Source organism: Trachurus trachurus (assembly GCF_905171665.1).
Source record: "Trachurus trachurus genome assembly, chromosome: 24".
Taxonomy (NCBI): domain Eukaryota; kingdom Metazoa; phylum Chordata; class Actinopteri; order Carangiformes; family Carangidae; genus Trachurus; species Trachurus trachurus.
The window spans coordinates 10735214-10751395 of record NC_139910.1 but is presented as its reverse complement, the minus strand read 5'-3'; the positions used below and the strand labels follow the sequence as shown (position 1 = coordinate 10751395).

General features: G+C 43.7%; 1 protein-coding gene across 2 annotated transcripts in view; it reads right to left on the bottom strand.

The window, feature by feature from the left end:
* The window catches only part of eva1aa (eva-1 homolog A, regulator of programmed cell death a), a gene marked incomplete at its 3' end in the record, with an annotated part of 70560 nt that overhangs the window by 34309 nt on the left and 20069 nt on the right, over window positions 1-16182 (bottom strand). For both annotated transcript variants that reach the window (XM_084000601.1, XM_084000600.1), the window contains exons 2-5: window positions 15425-15648; window positions 13579-13702; window positions 11772-11924; window positions 2995-3138 (exon numbers count right to left, since the gene is read on the bottom strand). In XM_084000601.1, coding sequence (XP_083856727.1) covers window positions 2995-3138; window positions 11772-11924; window positions 13579-13702; window positions 15425-15648 — 645 coding nt within the window. The remainder of the gene's footprint in view (window positions 1-2994; window positions 3139-11771; window positions 11925-13578; window positions 13703-15424; window positions 15649-16182) is intronic.

Sequence of the window (16182 nt, the reverse complement as noted above, 5' to 3'; positions counted from 1 at the left end):
GCAGTGAACACTCTGGAGGGGAGGTTTAGCAGAGAGGCCTCCTCATCTCCAGTCTGAGGCTATAATACTTCTCAGGGGTGGAAGAGAGCAGTGTGAGGAGGAGGAGGAGGTCTCGACGTGGGACTGAGGAGGGAAAGAAGGATTTTTCCGGACATGATTTGATCACTGTATCACATTTTGTTAACTCTAGTTCCTTTGTGGTTCCAAAGCACACACATGGAGAAGCAGGATGCCCTCAGGCTGTATCTCTTTACTCACATGGCAGAGGAAGGATGTTAGCATATAGGAAGAATGATGCTGTGGGGCTGCAGGACAGGCCCCAGATGTATGAATGGAAGCCTTTCTACAGCTGTTGTACCAGCATATGTGCACAAATGCATGCAGATGCACACATCATTTGTAACAAAGATACATGTTTATACATTTTGCACAGAGGCAGAGTTTTTCATCCAAGCTTCAGAAGACAGATGTCAAAGTCCCTGACAAAGAAACCAACATTATAAGAAAGAAACTTCAAAGGGCTCACGCTGGAGCTTTGCTTTTTGAAGAAAGCGCCCTGAGCAGGCTCATTCATCAATCTCCAGCAGTTACACTGGGGGTGGTAAATCTTTCCATGTTTATGAATAATCTGTAAGTGTATCTTATAGCTCAGTTTTCTTTAAATACTGAGATGTCAGATATTTAGGGCTGTTATTATTTGCAATGAGACTCCTGAAGTTTCTATCTTTTTTCTTTTTTACATGGTTTGTAAACAAACCATAGGGACTTCCTCCTGGGGGGAGTGGATATAAATGAAGCCTGACAGTGGCGGTTGTCCAGAGTGTGTGTGTGTGTGTGTGTGTGTGTGTGTGTGTGTGTGATCTTCTGGGAGACTGATGGCAGGTTCTGGGCCATTTGCTGCTGTGTTATTGCTAAGAAGTGAGTCCACCCCTGGGGCTGTGTGAGGAAGAAGCTGGAGCTCGAAGGGCTGACGGCTTTATAAATCACCGGCGCAGCCAGAGGGGCCGATAGCAGGTCAATACTGTGAATCAAACGCACTCATGCCTGCGAGAGTATGAGCATATGCGCAAATGTGTGTACATCCAAAATCTCAACACATACAAACATTAAAACACATACTCATTCAGATATATAGACATATAAAACAGTTTCCTTGATTATTTTATTCTTGGCAGGACACAATATCCTCTAAAAGCACTCAGGTCATCATGGGACAGTAAAAATGTTAAGTGGGTTAACACCTCTCTATAAGGCAAGGTCACATATACACACACTCACATACAGAGATAGGGAGTTTAACATCTCGGAATATCATAAAAAAGATATTACCCATCAATTACCTATAGTTATTATTCAATATTGATCATAATGTGCTGTCAGGTTTAGAGGTTTTCTGCCATCAATCACTTTGTGTAAGTAGATGCTACTTTTTTTCCAGCTGGAACCAAAAATTGTACAGACCACCACCGGACACACACACACACATATGCACGCAAATGCTACCAATCATGTTCAGACAGACATCCTCCGTCCCCCACGCCGACACAAATGGGGTCAATCCTCCACACACTCGACCACCAATGAAAGAGGATCCCCCCAAATTACCACTTTGCTGGAGCCTGGAGCTACCAGTGACTTCATGTCTACAGCAACTAGACTGATTTACTCACGTTCATCCCTCTCCGCTCCGACCACAGCCCAGAAAACCTACCTCCTGACCCCCCCTCCCCTCCCCTACACCAAACACAGCACGCTCCCCACTCCACTCCTCCTGCCTCCTATCTATCTGTTCAACATTTACACCACTGCCACATCCTTCCACCTCTCTCCGCTGCCCCCTTCCTCAAAAACAAAACAAAACAAAAACTCACACATTCGCCTGCTCAACTCCGCACCAGAGCTGTTGGGAGACTACCTCGTGTTATCAGCGACAGATAAGGGAGGTCAGACAGAGATTCAAGCCAAACGACTCCATAAACACAGCTTAACAGCCTGTGTGTGTTCTTGTCTGCACTGTCCGGTTGCTGCTGAGATAAAGGATGTAATGGACGGATTGTTGGAGAACTATCTGACAATAACACAGTGTTTCAAGAGACAAAAGACCCAGCAGGGAGCACACACTAAAAGCTCGGAGAGAAACTGTAGATGGATGATTTTCAATCCTCTGAAAAACACACTGATTTCTCAGCAGAAAGGAAATATCTGATAAAATCCAATCCCTTTGATCAGAACTCAGAAATCACACTAAATGCCAAGTGCAACAGTCATTTCAGTCTGGATCTGGACTTCTGGTCCTATATGATTTTGGTGGGTTTGAAAGGCTCCAGGCCATGGTGCTACTAGATAGCATGTGTGTGTGAGTGTGTGTGTGTGTGTGAGTGTGTGTGCCCTCAAGCATGAGGTTAATGAATTACAGCCTTGACAGTTCAGGATTAGCCCGAGGGTGTGGAGAAGATAAAAAGGAAGACCATCATTCTCCCTCATCCGCTCAGACATAAAGTCAAAACAAAAGATACAATGCAAGGATTTTTCCTTCCAACTACATTCTGGGGATGGAAAACAAGTTTTATGCTTTGAACTTCTTGCATGACATTCCTTGCTGCCTCTAAAAAAGCCAAAAATAAACACAGAATTCCTTTAGAAACCATTTAAAGCCTCAAACGTGATTGTAAAAAGTGTGTCCTTAGGGGGGAAAGCTTGAATTCATTTCAAAGAAAAATGAAAAACCCATAAACTAATCAATGATGATAGCCAGGACACACTGATTCCACTGGGGCTAGTGTAGTAGAAAGAGCCCTAAATGAAACTCTAATGTCCACTTGTGAACCTGAAAGCATCATCATCACCATCATTATCATCATCATCCCTTGAAAAGACATTTAATTACACCCTGTCCATTTTAAAGCCAAAGTCAAGCTGATAAGAAGGCGAACAGCGCCCCCAGGTGGCTGGAACATGAAGCCCTCAGTGAAGGTGTGTTGTGTTGGGACTCACCACAGGTGTAGATGACATTGAGGTACTTCCTGGTGCCGGCGTAACAGGGATCTCCAAAGTCTCTGCTGGAGGCTCGGATGAGGCAGCTCTTCTTGCCCTGACAGCGAGCGGTGAGAACCTGCAGAGCCACGGACGACTGGCAGTCTGACAGAGAGACAGAGAGGGGAGACATTAACAGTTATACAGTAAATACAGAGTAAATAATTCATAAGGAGAGAGGAGGTCCCTGTCTGGTAAAACTGAAATTTAGCTGCGACTCATTTCTTTGGAAGATCCCAAAAAACTATAATTTTGGTATTTAAAGGTTGATAAATTAACCAGATGGCAAAAAGGCAGAAAGATTCCTTTAGTGCAGAAATCCACTTGTTTCACTTCCTAGAAAATGTGAACATTTGTTTGTATATTTCAGACATGTTCAATGTTCAAGTTACAAATGAGTCTCTTGCTTCTCATTGGATGTTTGATGGACAAGCAGCACTTCAGGCACAAAGGGACGACATGAGTCCCTGTCAGCTACGACACACACACATACCTGAACACCCATATTCACTCAGACATCTCTCTCACACGCACACACACACACACCTTCCCATGAAGCCTTTCTCAGCTCCCATGGTGGAGACTCCGTCCACATCAGACCCTCACATGAGAAAACCTAACTGGGGCCTCACATTGTCTAAAGAGATACCTGATCCATCATGTGTGGGTGTGTGGGTGTGTGGGTGTGTGAGTGTTTGTGTACGGAGACCAGACAGAGTAATGGATGGGGCCCTCATACATCATCACTAAGCACCCAGGAGTTCCTCCAGAGCCTCTCCTCTGCAGCCTCTGTGGAGCGTGGACGGACACACGGAGCCCTTCTTCTCCTTTTCCGTTTCCACTCCCGACTTCCTTTCCCTCTCCCACATTTGTAAAGAAGATGATACTCAACCTGCTGTGCCGGCACACTTCAGACGAACTTTACTGAGCCCATAGAGCACGTTTTACATGTCTATATATTTTAAGCAGTCTGCCGATTGGTGCCTGGATAAATTAGTTGGTCTAGAAATTATTAGAAAACATTGGAGATAAAGTCACAAGCTCCCATCTTCAGATTGTTGTGTTGTCCAAACTACAGCCACAAACTCACTTTAATGATCGCGTACAGTACAACAAAGAAAAGCAGCAAATCTAGAAGCAATTTCCTTGCATTTCCGCTTATAAATGATTCAAACAGTTGATCTAGTATCAACATTTCTTAAATTATTAGATTAACTGAGCCATCATGTCAGCTGCTTTATTATATTTATTACTTATAGCTGACAGTGTTTTAATATGTATTGATAAAATGCCGTGTTTGAAAAGCAGAGAATTGTAGAGGTGGTCTAACACTAAAACATCCAAGAGAAAAGTAAACTACTCAGTAATTATGCAAGAATGAAGTAAAAATATAAAATACATTAGTGGATGTTCAGATTACCATTGATCAGGAAGGGAAAGTTGCACATATCAAAATGTAGAATCACTATTCTGTGTTCCACCTCATGAACTTCAGTGACGCTGCATAAACGGAGGTGTGAGGAGTGCTAATGAAGTTGGAAGAACCTCCCGCTGAGTTCTGCAGGAATGTGAACGGACCTTGGTTCCACACGGATGACTCCCAGGCCCCTACGGTTCATCTAACTCCTAAAAAAACAACACAAGGAGATGAGCCCTTTGAAAGTGGACACTGGGGTCCCGCACTGTCTGCCTCAGTGGGCCCCCTGAGAGACCCGGGGAGATCAGAAAAAAAGGTAAAGAGAACAGGAGGGTTAAGGCCTGGCTCACATGTCAACAGGCCACAACAAATTATGGCACAGGTCAAAGGGTAAATGTCCCAGTCAGGAAGTGAAAGACGGCAATCTAGTGATCATGGACAGTGTCAACAGTGGGAATTCTTTGAGCGGTTCATGATGGTGTGATGCTGCATAAGAAGGAAGACACTCCTTATCCCAAACAAGGAAATCTAGAAAACAAAGCTTGAATCAAAGCAGACGCATCATGTGAAATGTGAAGCCAAACTAAAGTCTCGGTTCGGATACGAAGGGGGAATCAAACCCCGCCCTCCCCCAGCTGGAGACAAGAGACTGGAATTCACCGGTGATGAGGAGGAGGTCTGTGGGAACCAGTGAGTGTAACTGATAACTAGTCAGGCACCTCAAAGGTTCAACACTTCCCACTGTCACATTAAACACATACCATCTGCTAAATCTGGATTTTAACAGTTCTGGAAATTATTTGCAAATGTATGAGTTCTGTCTAATTATTCTAACAATATATTTCTTTTTTTTGTGATGATTCTGCCCATTCAATATCTGTAATATGTCAGAAATGAAAAAAAAAAAAAAAAAAAAAAAAACACCAAGTCAACTGCCTGACTGACCAAACTAATTTTGGCTGCTTTTTTTTTTAATGCCAAAAACAGATTCAGCATCTCACATCTCTTCTTGTTGCTAGTTCAGTGCAGTAAAAAAAAAAAGTCTGATATGATGTAACAAAGTCCTGTTAGTGAGAATCAATGAATGTTTGTGCGTTCTTGTGTGGATGAGGAATAGCTGCTTAAGTGCCAACACGTAGATTAACAGGCTGACACACACACACACACACACACACACACACACACACACACACACACACACACACACACACACACACACACACACACACACACACACACACACACACACACACACACACACACACACACACACACACACACACACACACACACACACACACACACACACACACACACACACACACTCACAAATAACTTAACAGAGCAGCCCTTGCATCACATGCTTCGCTGCATCCTGAAGACAGGACTAAAGAAGCAGCTTTGTACAACCTGAGCCGATGAGGGCGTGAATATGAGGGATTATTATGATTTCTATCAGCTGATCATCCACTCACAGACACTCTGTGCAAAATAATAAAATATCAGCGTCCACTGTCGGCCTTTCATACTTTAACACAAAGACATGTAGGTGCAACTGCCCATTAAAAATACATAGAAATGAACTTGACTGCTAAAAATACTTCAGCTATTTTACCAAAACAGCTACTTGTTAAAGTGTAGTGACACTTTCCCAGACTATGTGCCTGTATGGATCTGTGGGGAGCGCAGTGGCCTCCTGGACCCCCGTGATGTGCTTTAATTTGTTCTCCCTCTCTCTTTTCCTTCCCAGAGGGCTCGTTGGAGTCGGCATGCCACGCAAGAAAACCTTCCTGCCCGACAAGGCCATCTACTGACAGACAGGCCCCCATTAGCTGCTGCTTTGATTCCTGGCCGGGTGATTAGTTGGAGCAAGGGGGTGAGGGGAGGGGGGCATAGAGGGACGGGTGGGGCTGGGGCGGTGTGGAGACAGATAGAGACTTCTAGAGAAAAGAGGATGGAGAGACACACATTTATTCTTTGTTCGCCGGCTTTCCGTCCTTAAACGTTCACGCAAGCCACACACGCAGCATTTGTTATGTGGTTTAAAGGAGCATTCCTGAGGATCTGACCTCCTCTGGCTCTCATTAGCGGCTTTAACGCAGACAGGCAAGCATAGCACAGTCCTTTCTCTCTCTCACACACACATACAAATACAGAGGGGAATAGGCATGAATAACCCCAGTTACCTCTAACCTTTACCCCTCTCTCAACCACACACACCCAACAAGGGAAGACCCTATGACTCAGAAAGAGAAAACCCACAGTCAAGCGAAGCTGAGGGAAGGGAGGAGTTTCCTGGATGAGCAAACACACACTTATTCTCACTTTCATACACAAATAGATACAGAGGTCAGATATAGTTGAATTAAAAAAAATACAGGTGACATTATGTCTTATTAAAATGAGCCTTTAGCTAATCACCCACATGGCATTGTCAGTGTAAGTGTTGTACGTCTTTCAAGTGTGTGTTGATACGCTGCCCGGTACCAGCAGCGCCTCTATATGGCTCAGCAACGTTTGTCACATCAGTCATCCGTCGTGCATCTAACTTTCTGCCTGCTTGAGCCGGCATCAGCCTCCAGCCAGCTCGCCAGTTAACTGAACATAATGTCATAAATCAACAGAACGTAACGCAACAGTAATATGTGAAATAGTAGCTCTTGTATGTTGTGATGGCTGCTGTTACGTTTCACTCATCACATCACAGAGCCCTTATGTTAAGACCAACACGGGGAGGGAAGAAGGGGGTGGTGCAGAACATGCTGGTGTTGTGCACACATATAGACACAGCTCTTGTGTGTTTGCCCGTTAACATAAAAAAAAAAACACACCTCTGAGCGTGTGCACAGCAAGATAAACAAACCCACACACACACACACAAGCAAGTATATCCAGAGCAACCTTTCCCAGAGAGCACTCCATAACAGCCTTCCCGGTTTTCCACCCACGCACACCTTCCCTGGAATTTCCGAGACAATGGGCGGACAAAAACTTGTCAAGAGCTCTCTCATCTCCTCCTCTGCTCTGACTCACCTGCGATACGTATACATATAATTTGATAGGGACGCTTAAGCCATTGTTGTGGGATTAGAAGTCTGTGTAAAATAGAGAAGTGAGTTACTCTCCGACGCCGTGAAGGGCCTGCACACGCCAAGCACTTTCTGTGAATGACGTTAATGAATTTGACACTCTCTCCTACGCACACATTTTTACTGTAAATGGTGTATTCCCCACAGTGGGATTAGTGATTACTATTGGATGATGCATTTCAGTGCATTTCATTGCATTTCATTGCATTTCATTGCATTTCGAGTCATTTCAGTGCATTTCAAGTCATTTCCAGAGGTGAAAAGTGCAGCAGAACTCACAGCACACGTGCACAGATAAATATAAATGTACACAAGTGTGCATGAGCGTGCAGAGACCTTTCCTCAGCTGTGTTTGTAAGTTGATAGCAGGTTATTCCCATAGTCATGCAGGGCCGCTCGGTACGAAAACAGTCAACACTAGTACGCACACACGCGTTATCACGTTAACGCCACATCTTAATTCGAAATCAGAGGTAACCCCTTTGACCTAAACTTTGCATGAACCTGTTATGATGGAAAACAAGCAGTGTGAAGTTCCTGGTGGCTGGAATACAAACATGAAGCCGTGGTATAATCTAAAGTCCAAAACAAGACAGACATCCTGCTGTCCATCTCGCTCTGTGTGCATCAAAGTCGAGGACACATGCAGATTGAGTTACAGCCAAGCAGCTTGGACCCTAACAACTGGAACAGGCCTCTAAAAGCCAAGTGTTAAATTTGAACCGCAGCTGTGCATGTTCAGCTTTTAAAAGTCGCTGTGATCATCCAAACAGCCCGAACATACAGTTTGAAACATCTTACTGTCGGCCTTGTCTGAAGCACATGCTCTAAAGTGAAAGCACAGAAGGCTTCAAAAGAAGGAGAAGAAGAAGAAGAGGTAAAAAGAGAGAGCCAGCATGCCAAGCATGGGGGGCTATTTAGATGTCAAGAGGTGTGTGTGATGGTAATGGGGCAGATGAGAGAGGAGGGCCGAACAGGCCCCTTCGCTTTGAGGATCCTCCATCACCGCTGAGACCTGTCCAACTCCACCGATCCCCACCCCAGCCCCAAAAAACCAAGGAGCAGACGAGATCAAAGAGGTCCTGACTTTTTGTATGCACATGCCTGTGTGTGTGTGTACTTGTTTTTTGTCTGCTCCACTTTTCCGGCAGCCTCTGAATTCAACAAGCAAGCATGACAGTAAATAGACTGCGAGCTGGAATGTGATTTATAGTCTGGAGAAGTAGCTCAAAAGAGAGGGTGGATATCTTGGTCATTGGGTGAAACAGAAGCTGCAACATGTGAGATCATCCTTTGTTCTTTGTCAGGGTGATATACATAGTGCACAAGCAGACAGAAATCAGCTGCTGTGAGAGTAATATCTCTCCACCTAATTCAATATAGTACATCACCTGGGCAGGTGCAGCAAGTTGTACGAGTTCAGGAGTTGATCTCACACCTCGGGCTGCGAGGAGCTTGCCAGGGCAGTGTGGTGTAGGGAGATTACTATAACCTACATGTTGGCACAGTCAAACGCATCTTTAAAGAGACATCAAATCAAAATAGGAGCAAAACAAACTAGAGCACGATAAAAATGCCAAGCCCAAGGTTATTCAGACCAAAAACCACAAGTATGCACAGACACAAATGCAGTGTGTGAGCGACACACTAACATGGACAGGAGGGCAAAAAGAAGGGCTAAAGGGTGGTCGTGGTGGTGGGGAGGACATTTAAAAAATAATTAACGGTGTGTGTCGGAGCTGTCACTCAAGACACCCTCACTTCCTGCTCCTGGTGACATGGGAGCCACATCAAAGACGGAGCTGACGGGGGAAATCCCACCAGGGCACCGCGAGACAGTCTGGGACAGCCTGAGGAGGTGTTGGTGGGAGGTTGGAGTGTGTTCAGCGTGTGTGTGTGTGTGTGTGTGTGTGATCATGTCTGTGTGATAGAGAGACACGCTGCAGAACGGGTGGACAGGAAGAACAAGGCGTTTGTGTATGTCTGAGTGTACACTACACAGAGTCAACATGTGATTTGACGCTAAACAGAGCTTCTCCCTGGCTCCAGTCTGGCCTTTATATAACTGTAACAGTAGAGTCGCTCCTCCATCAATGCGGAGGGAAGCTCAGCTACTGTATTTAATCCCGACTCTGAAACCAGATATCGGGCCGGTCCTGTCTCACCCGCTACACCTACCTACCTGTCGCACATTCCTGGTCCACCTGCACAACATGGAACCAGGCAGCAGCCCTCGCTGTTCATACACAACACAATGACACACACTCACACACACAATGCTGTTCTCTATATGTGTCTCTGATTACCCGGTGACTGACGCCCGTGTCATTATTTTGACCCCCTCTGTCATAAAGAGGGCAACAAACACAGACGCACACACTCTTGGGGGCATATCACAACATTTATCCTCCATTTACAGCTTCGCACAAGTCGTTTCTAACACAGCAGTTAACATCCACCGGCTCCGGCTGCTTATTTACAAACCTCAGTGTCCGTTTCCTTCTGTACATTAACGAAACAAAGGCGGCGCAGACTGAAGTGAATTAAATGAGCTGCCTGGCAAAAGAGGACAAGGGTCACCTGCACAGTAGCTATAAGACAACCTGTCATGTATCCAAGCTTAGAGTCATTAACATTCTCCCAAACAAGAGCTAGAGTACATCTGGATATCCCGTGCACTCACACATGCACGTACACACACATAAGTACTTGGAGGGAACTCAATACTGTCCCTTTTCTACAGGCCAAACTCTGCGCTTTGGATGACAGAGACATCTGATCTACATTCCACCCCAATTCCCCAGACAATGTGTGTGTGTGTGTGTGTGTGTGTGTGTGTGTGTGTGTGTGTGTGTGTGTGTGTGTGTGTGTGTGTGTGTGTGTGTGTGTGTGTGTCTCGATCCAAGCTTGAGTTGTGGTTTTATACAGAATACCGCGTCATTTCAGAGCAAAGATAAAGGATTAAATGCGGCACGGTTACATTTTTCCTGAAAGTTAAATCATCGCTTTGTTTGAACAGCTGACGTCAGGTGTGGGTGCAGCAGTCGACCACCAAAACCCCAACAGTTTCTCCAGGCAATTATCACCCAAGTTGGAAAAAAAAAAAAATAAATAAGAGATCCAGCTGTGAGTTATGAGCCTGCCAGTGTCTTGTTCGAGCCCTGACATGTGAGACTCATCAATAAAACCTTTTAATTTTCACCATCCGGTGAATGACGTCTTGTTTTCTTTTCTTTTTTTATTGCAAAAACGTCTTGAGAGAAATAAAAGAACTAAATCAAAACCCGAAATGACCTGATGTTCCACTCTCTCAGCTTCATTAATATGTATAACAACAGCAGCAGGAGAGAGAGACTCACTTTCAACATCATGCAAACACAGGCAGGACCTGATTTACATCCCCAGCTTGAGTTGTCATGCAAGAGATCTCATTCCTCACCCGACTGACCCCAGAACTGACGCTATGAATAAAGTGAACAATAATAAAGTCAAACAGTATTAATATTAATGCTATTATTACCCATGGCAACCTTTGAAAGAGGTTTATCAGTGAATAAAACCGCCATAAAATAGCAATTTATTGATTTATTGATTTTCAACCAACATACTAGTTAGAAGCTGCCATGTTTGTGTAGGAACTACTTGTGCTAACAAATCAAATTGATTTCCCAAGTGTCACAAGTGTCACTGTAGCATCACTAGCTATAACATTAGTGAGAAAAAATAATTTAATACAGTTTCTAATAAGTACTGTAGTAGTATCTGATTAGCTGTAGGCTACCGATGCTGCTATCCTGACACCAGAATAATAATTTGGTATTTTTGACATAATTGTGTGAGTTTAGTGAGATAACATTTTGAAATCATCCAGTTTATAACTTAACACATATTAAGTCAATAACATTTACTTATTTTAGCAACTTCTATTACTGTTAAAACGAAACAGGAGGTCATACCGGTCATACTATCAGCAAGCTAATATTAGCTATGTCAGTTGGCCATGTTATCTTGATAACAGTTGTTCCTGGCAGTTTGTATTTAGTCACTACTCTCTATGTCAGAACAAGCTTCAGGGTGATTATTAACATTAATGAATTCAGTGGTGCTATTTTATCTTATTTGAAATTGAAAATGAATAAATGAATAGAAAAAATGGGTGTAATGCAGCTTCCTTAGCTACTCAACTCTCTTTTAACCTGAAACGAGGGAGTAGCTATGAGGAGGGGTCTCACCTACTGACGGGGCCCTCCGGTGATGAAGGGGACACTCCAGGGTGCCTTGTTGAGTTCGGCCAAACATGGCGGAGTAGACGGCAATCTGCATGCCCCGTTTGCAGCTCAGCCTCATCCTCTCCTCCTCACAAACCACCTTGCTCTTATACTCGTCTGCAGACACAGAAAGAGAAGATACAAACTGTAACAAACAGCAAATTAAATGTGAAATTGTATTGCTATAACAGAAAATTACGCATTGCCTTGTTCACAGAATTAAACATCTAATAAACGGTTGGTTGTCTTAATCAATTAGTTTCTATTTTCCATGTTTTTATTTTTATATATATTTTTTTAGTGTGCACAGAACACAGACTCCTGTGTAAAGAGGCAGAAGCAGAGGTAGAGTTGCTCGGTGGACATGTAGAGCCATGCAGAGGCATTCCTCACACACATCCAGCCACAGTGACCTGTGACAGCCAGAGCAGCTCCACTGGCCAACAAATAAAAACACACAACAGCGGCCGCCTCTCCATCCATGTGGGGAGTGGAACAGGAATGCAGAAAGAGGAGAAGGTAGAAAGAAAAAAGGGGTCGGACTGGGACTGGTTAGTTATATCTTTTGGTGACGGATTCACTCTTCTTCTCTCTTACTGCCTCCCTTTCTCCTTCGCTTCCTCCGTCCTCCATCCACCTCTCCTTTCAGAGGCAGTGACACCTGCCCGTTGCACCTCACTAACGCCCCATGCGGCCTTTCTCTCGTACCCTGAGAAGTCATTGGTTAAGTGACAGTGAACAAAGAGCTGTTGATTGGCCCCGGGGTCCGGTAGAGAAAGAAAAAGTGGGGAGGGCAGAGGGATCAGTGGATTAATGCCCACTTCTGGTCACTCTAGTGTGAACTGCTGCACAGCTCAGTGCGGCTCGGCTCAGCACAGCACTGAGCCATGAATGGAGACGAGAATCTGGGTGGGATTACTGCACTGTTGTGGCTCCCCTCTGGAGTGATACTCTTAGCTTCCTGGCTCACAGGGGAGAGGGAAGGGGAAGGATAAAGGAGGAGACACGCAATATATTTTCTTTCAGGAAGCAGGAAAGACACAGGAGACAATGTGACACTTCATTCAGTGTAGACTTTAAAATCAAATTAGATGATTGAATAAATTAAATTCAAGTGAGAGGTAAACCAAAATACCCATGTCAAGTTTAAAAGATTGAGCTGGCAATAAGCTGTAAATAGGTCTGTAAGCTGTAAATAAGTCCCATGCAAATATTAGATGCTGGTGAACCGATTCAAGTCAAAAGCACTGAAGAGTTTGATATATAGTGAATAATGCTAAATTTATCTTTGAATAGCATAGCGTAATTAACTCATAAATACAGAAAACATTTTTTATTTCAAGTCAGCATTCAATGCTGTACTACCTGACACTTTTTTGGCTTGTTTTTTCTCTTAAAATCTACAAATGACCTGCTTTCTGTGCACTTCAAAGCTAAAAAGAAAAAAAAAATCAATTAAAATATGCTTGCACCTTCACTTTCCGTGTCAGTGGACAAGCACAGTGCAGAAAAGATATGCATGTGATGATTATTGGTTGAAATGAGGATCATCTAATAAGAATAATAATCAGATACTTTATACTTAGTTGCTAAGGTACACTATTGTTAATGTTGTAATTGGGTTGTCCCTGGTGCAAATGGAGTGACCCCACCCCTTGCTCTATTTTGGACTAAATGTGGAGGTGTGTGAGAGCAGAGAAAGAATGGGCCAAACACAGACTGGGACAAATGTGTGTGTCGCTGTCAGGATCCAAGGTGACGAGGGACTTACTAGGTCTGCATTTGTACCAGACAATGAGGTATTTACTGCTGCCAGGACACTGGTCTGTCCCAAACACGCGGCTGTTGACAAGGACTTGACAGCTCCTTCTGTCTTGGCACTCGTCCAGCATTTTCTAAAGAAGGAAAAGAGTCACAGAGACCAAAGACAGGTTTAGAGGAAGAACAATAAGCCAACGATGGTGAGACCAGCAGCAGGTAAACCTAAAACCACTTCAAACAGGCTGCTTATAGCCATGGGAATAAGGAGGCAGGTAAAGAAAAAAAAAAACGAGAACAAGAGAGAGAGAGAAAACTCTGGAAAGCTCCATTCCACTCATTTCCTGGCGTCCTCCTGCTTCTCTGGTTTCATCATCTTTTAGCCTGCTGTTGCCCAGGTGAGCACATTCCAACACACCACATTCCCCTGCACTGAAATCCCACTCGCTGGAGGAATGACAAGAGGGGATTCTGACTTTCCCCAGAATTTAACTTTAAAAGAGGAGCATTAGTTACAACACATCATGGAATGCAGCCCTGGGAATTGTGGTTGGTGCGATTCAAAGAGGTGAAATAAAGGACGCAATCTGTGGATTTCCCCTGTAACAGAAAAAAAACCCACATGTACTGAAGGTCTATTCAATCGTTGACATTGACTGATTGATTTAAGTTATTGCAAATGTCAATAATTTGCTATGTTTGTCTGCATGCATGACTATCTTTGGTTTTTATGAACTAAGCTACCAATGCTCTTCAATAAATGTTCATTACATTATGTATTTGTAAGATTGTCCAGTGAATGAGTTATACCTCAAAATCTGAATTTCTTTGAGAATACAACTCACTTTCCCTTCAGCCTCATCTGCACTTTTTAATTTAGTGCTAATGACCAAATGTTAGCAGACTAAACACACATGATAAACATTATAACACTCTCTCTTTACATTATTTGAGTATTTAGTCACATTACAGCTTTTCTTCTCTTTACATCCATATGCAGCACCACATAGCGCCCACCAAAATGAATTGCATAGATAAAAGATTAAAAATCAAACGTTTTATTATTTTTAAAGGATAGAATAGAATGAATATAGAAATCTGTGTATTACTAGTCTACACTATGAAAACTATAATTAGCTGCAGTCGTAGGTGGGACACCCATAAACTTTACATGGGGAATTTATGCAGCAATAGCAACAGAACAAGGGTCACGAACAGGTGGTACAATGAGATTCTTCAGGGTTGTAGTAATGTGGGTGGCGCAGCAGTCAGTAATTCTCTCACTTCAGCACAATGCGCTCTCTGTGTCTGTGCATTCATGGCTGTCCTGTCTATTATGGAAACGGAGGGTGTTTAACACTAGAAGGCAGAGGGACTAAGAATAAACAAAACAAGTGGATGAATGCTGAACAGGATGTGTTTGTGTGTGTTTGTGTTGGTGCTGCAAAGCGGGGCTTCTTGTCCAGCCGCATCCCAATTTAGGAGAGGATGCTAAGGCAAAGACCCCATGAAATCGCTTTGTGTCATGGGAACATACAAGCCCTCTTCCCCTTTACAGAGTGTAATTTGCCGGAAAACCTCCTCACAAAGCGTTACATAATCAGCTGTGCTCCGAAATGTAACCCTTGGCCAATTTGACCACTTTACAGGACACTTTCTCTCAGGAGGATTTGCAGCCCAAAAAGGTGTCTATGTGTGTGAAGGGTGAACTAACAAAGGGAGGAACAAAATGAGAGCCAAGTCTCAGACACATGGGAACCTCTTTGGATATTCACTCCTGAAACAATTACGGTAATACAAGCTTGGACTTTACTGATACAAAACTCTTGTATCTTGAATATGTGCACTGTGTTAATTACCTGTAGTGCAGTGGATACAGAACAATATCGATCATCCTCCCGGGCGCTGTAAGAACCTAGGAGGCCTTGGTAGGACTGAGGGCACTGCTGGAAGTCGGAGGCACCTCTCCTTCCGTAGAAAGCGGACTGGACGGTGATGGTGGTGCGGGGTGGGCAGCGGACAGCCAGGAAGTCTCCGTCACAGGCCTGCTCGGTGTAGTTCCTCAACACTTTGGACAGGTAACCTATAAGACAGCGAGAAAGCAGCTATTACCTTTGACCATAAACTTTGATCATAGCTGAATGCATACATTTCCTGACACTGAGATTAACACTATCCCCATTATTTTTGTGTAGCACAAGCATTCCTGTGCGAACAAAACCAGAAAAAAAAAAAAAATTCTCGTAATACTGCGTAATTATATAGTCTATTATTGCAGTGGGACCAACATGCTGCTGCCATTTGAGCTAAATCACCACTTCATCCCTCATTTCATGTGACTATTGTATGCAAAAAAATGATAACAGCATGTTACAATCTCTTAAACAATCTTCTCAATTCCATTAGATAATGTTTCCATGGATATTTGTTGGTGCTGCAGATCAGCGAGCACCGACAGATAACTACTTACATCTAAAAGACGCCTCCAGGCCAAGAATACCACAACAACAGAAAGAGAGAGAGAGTGCAGCGTTAGCTTATCTAGCTGGTAGTAGCGTCAGCCCTGCAGTCATGGCTGGAGTGTTTTATACTAAAAAACTGCCAAGGATAATTTCAG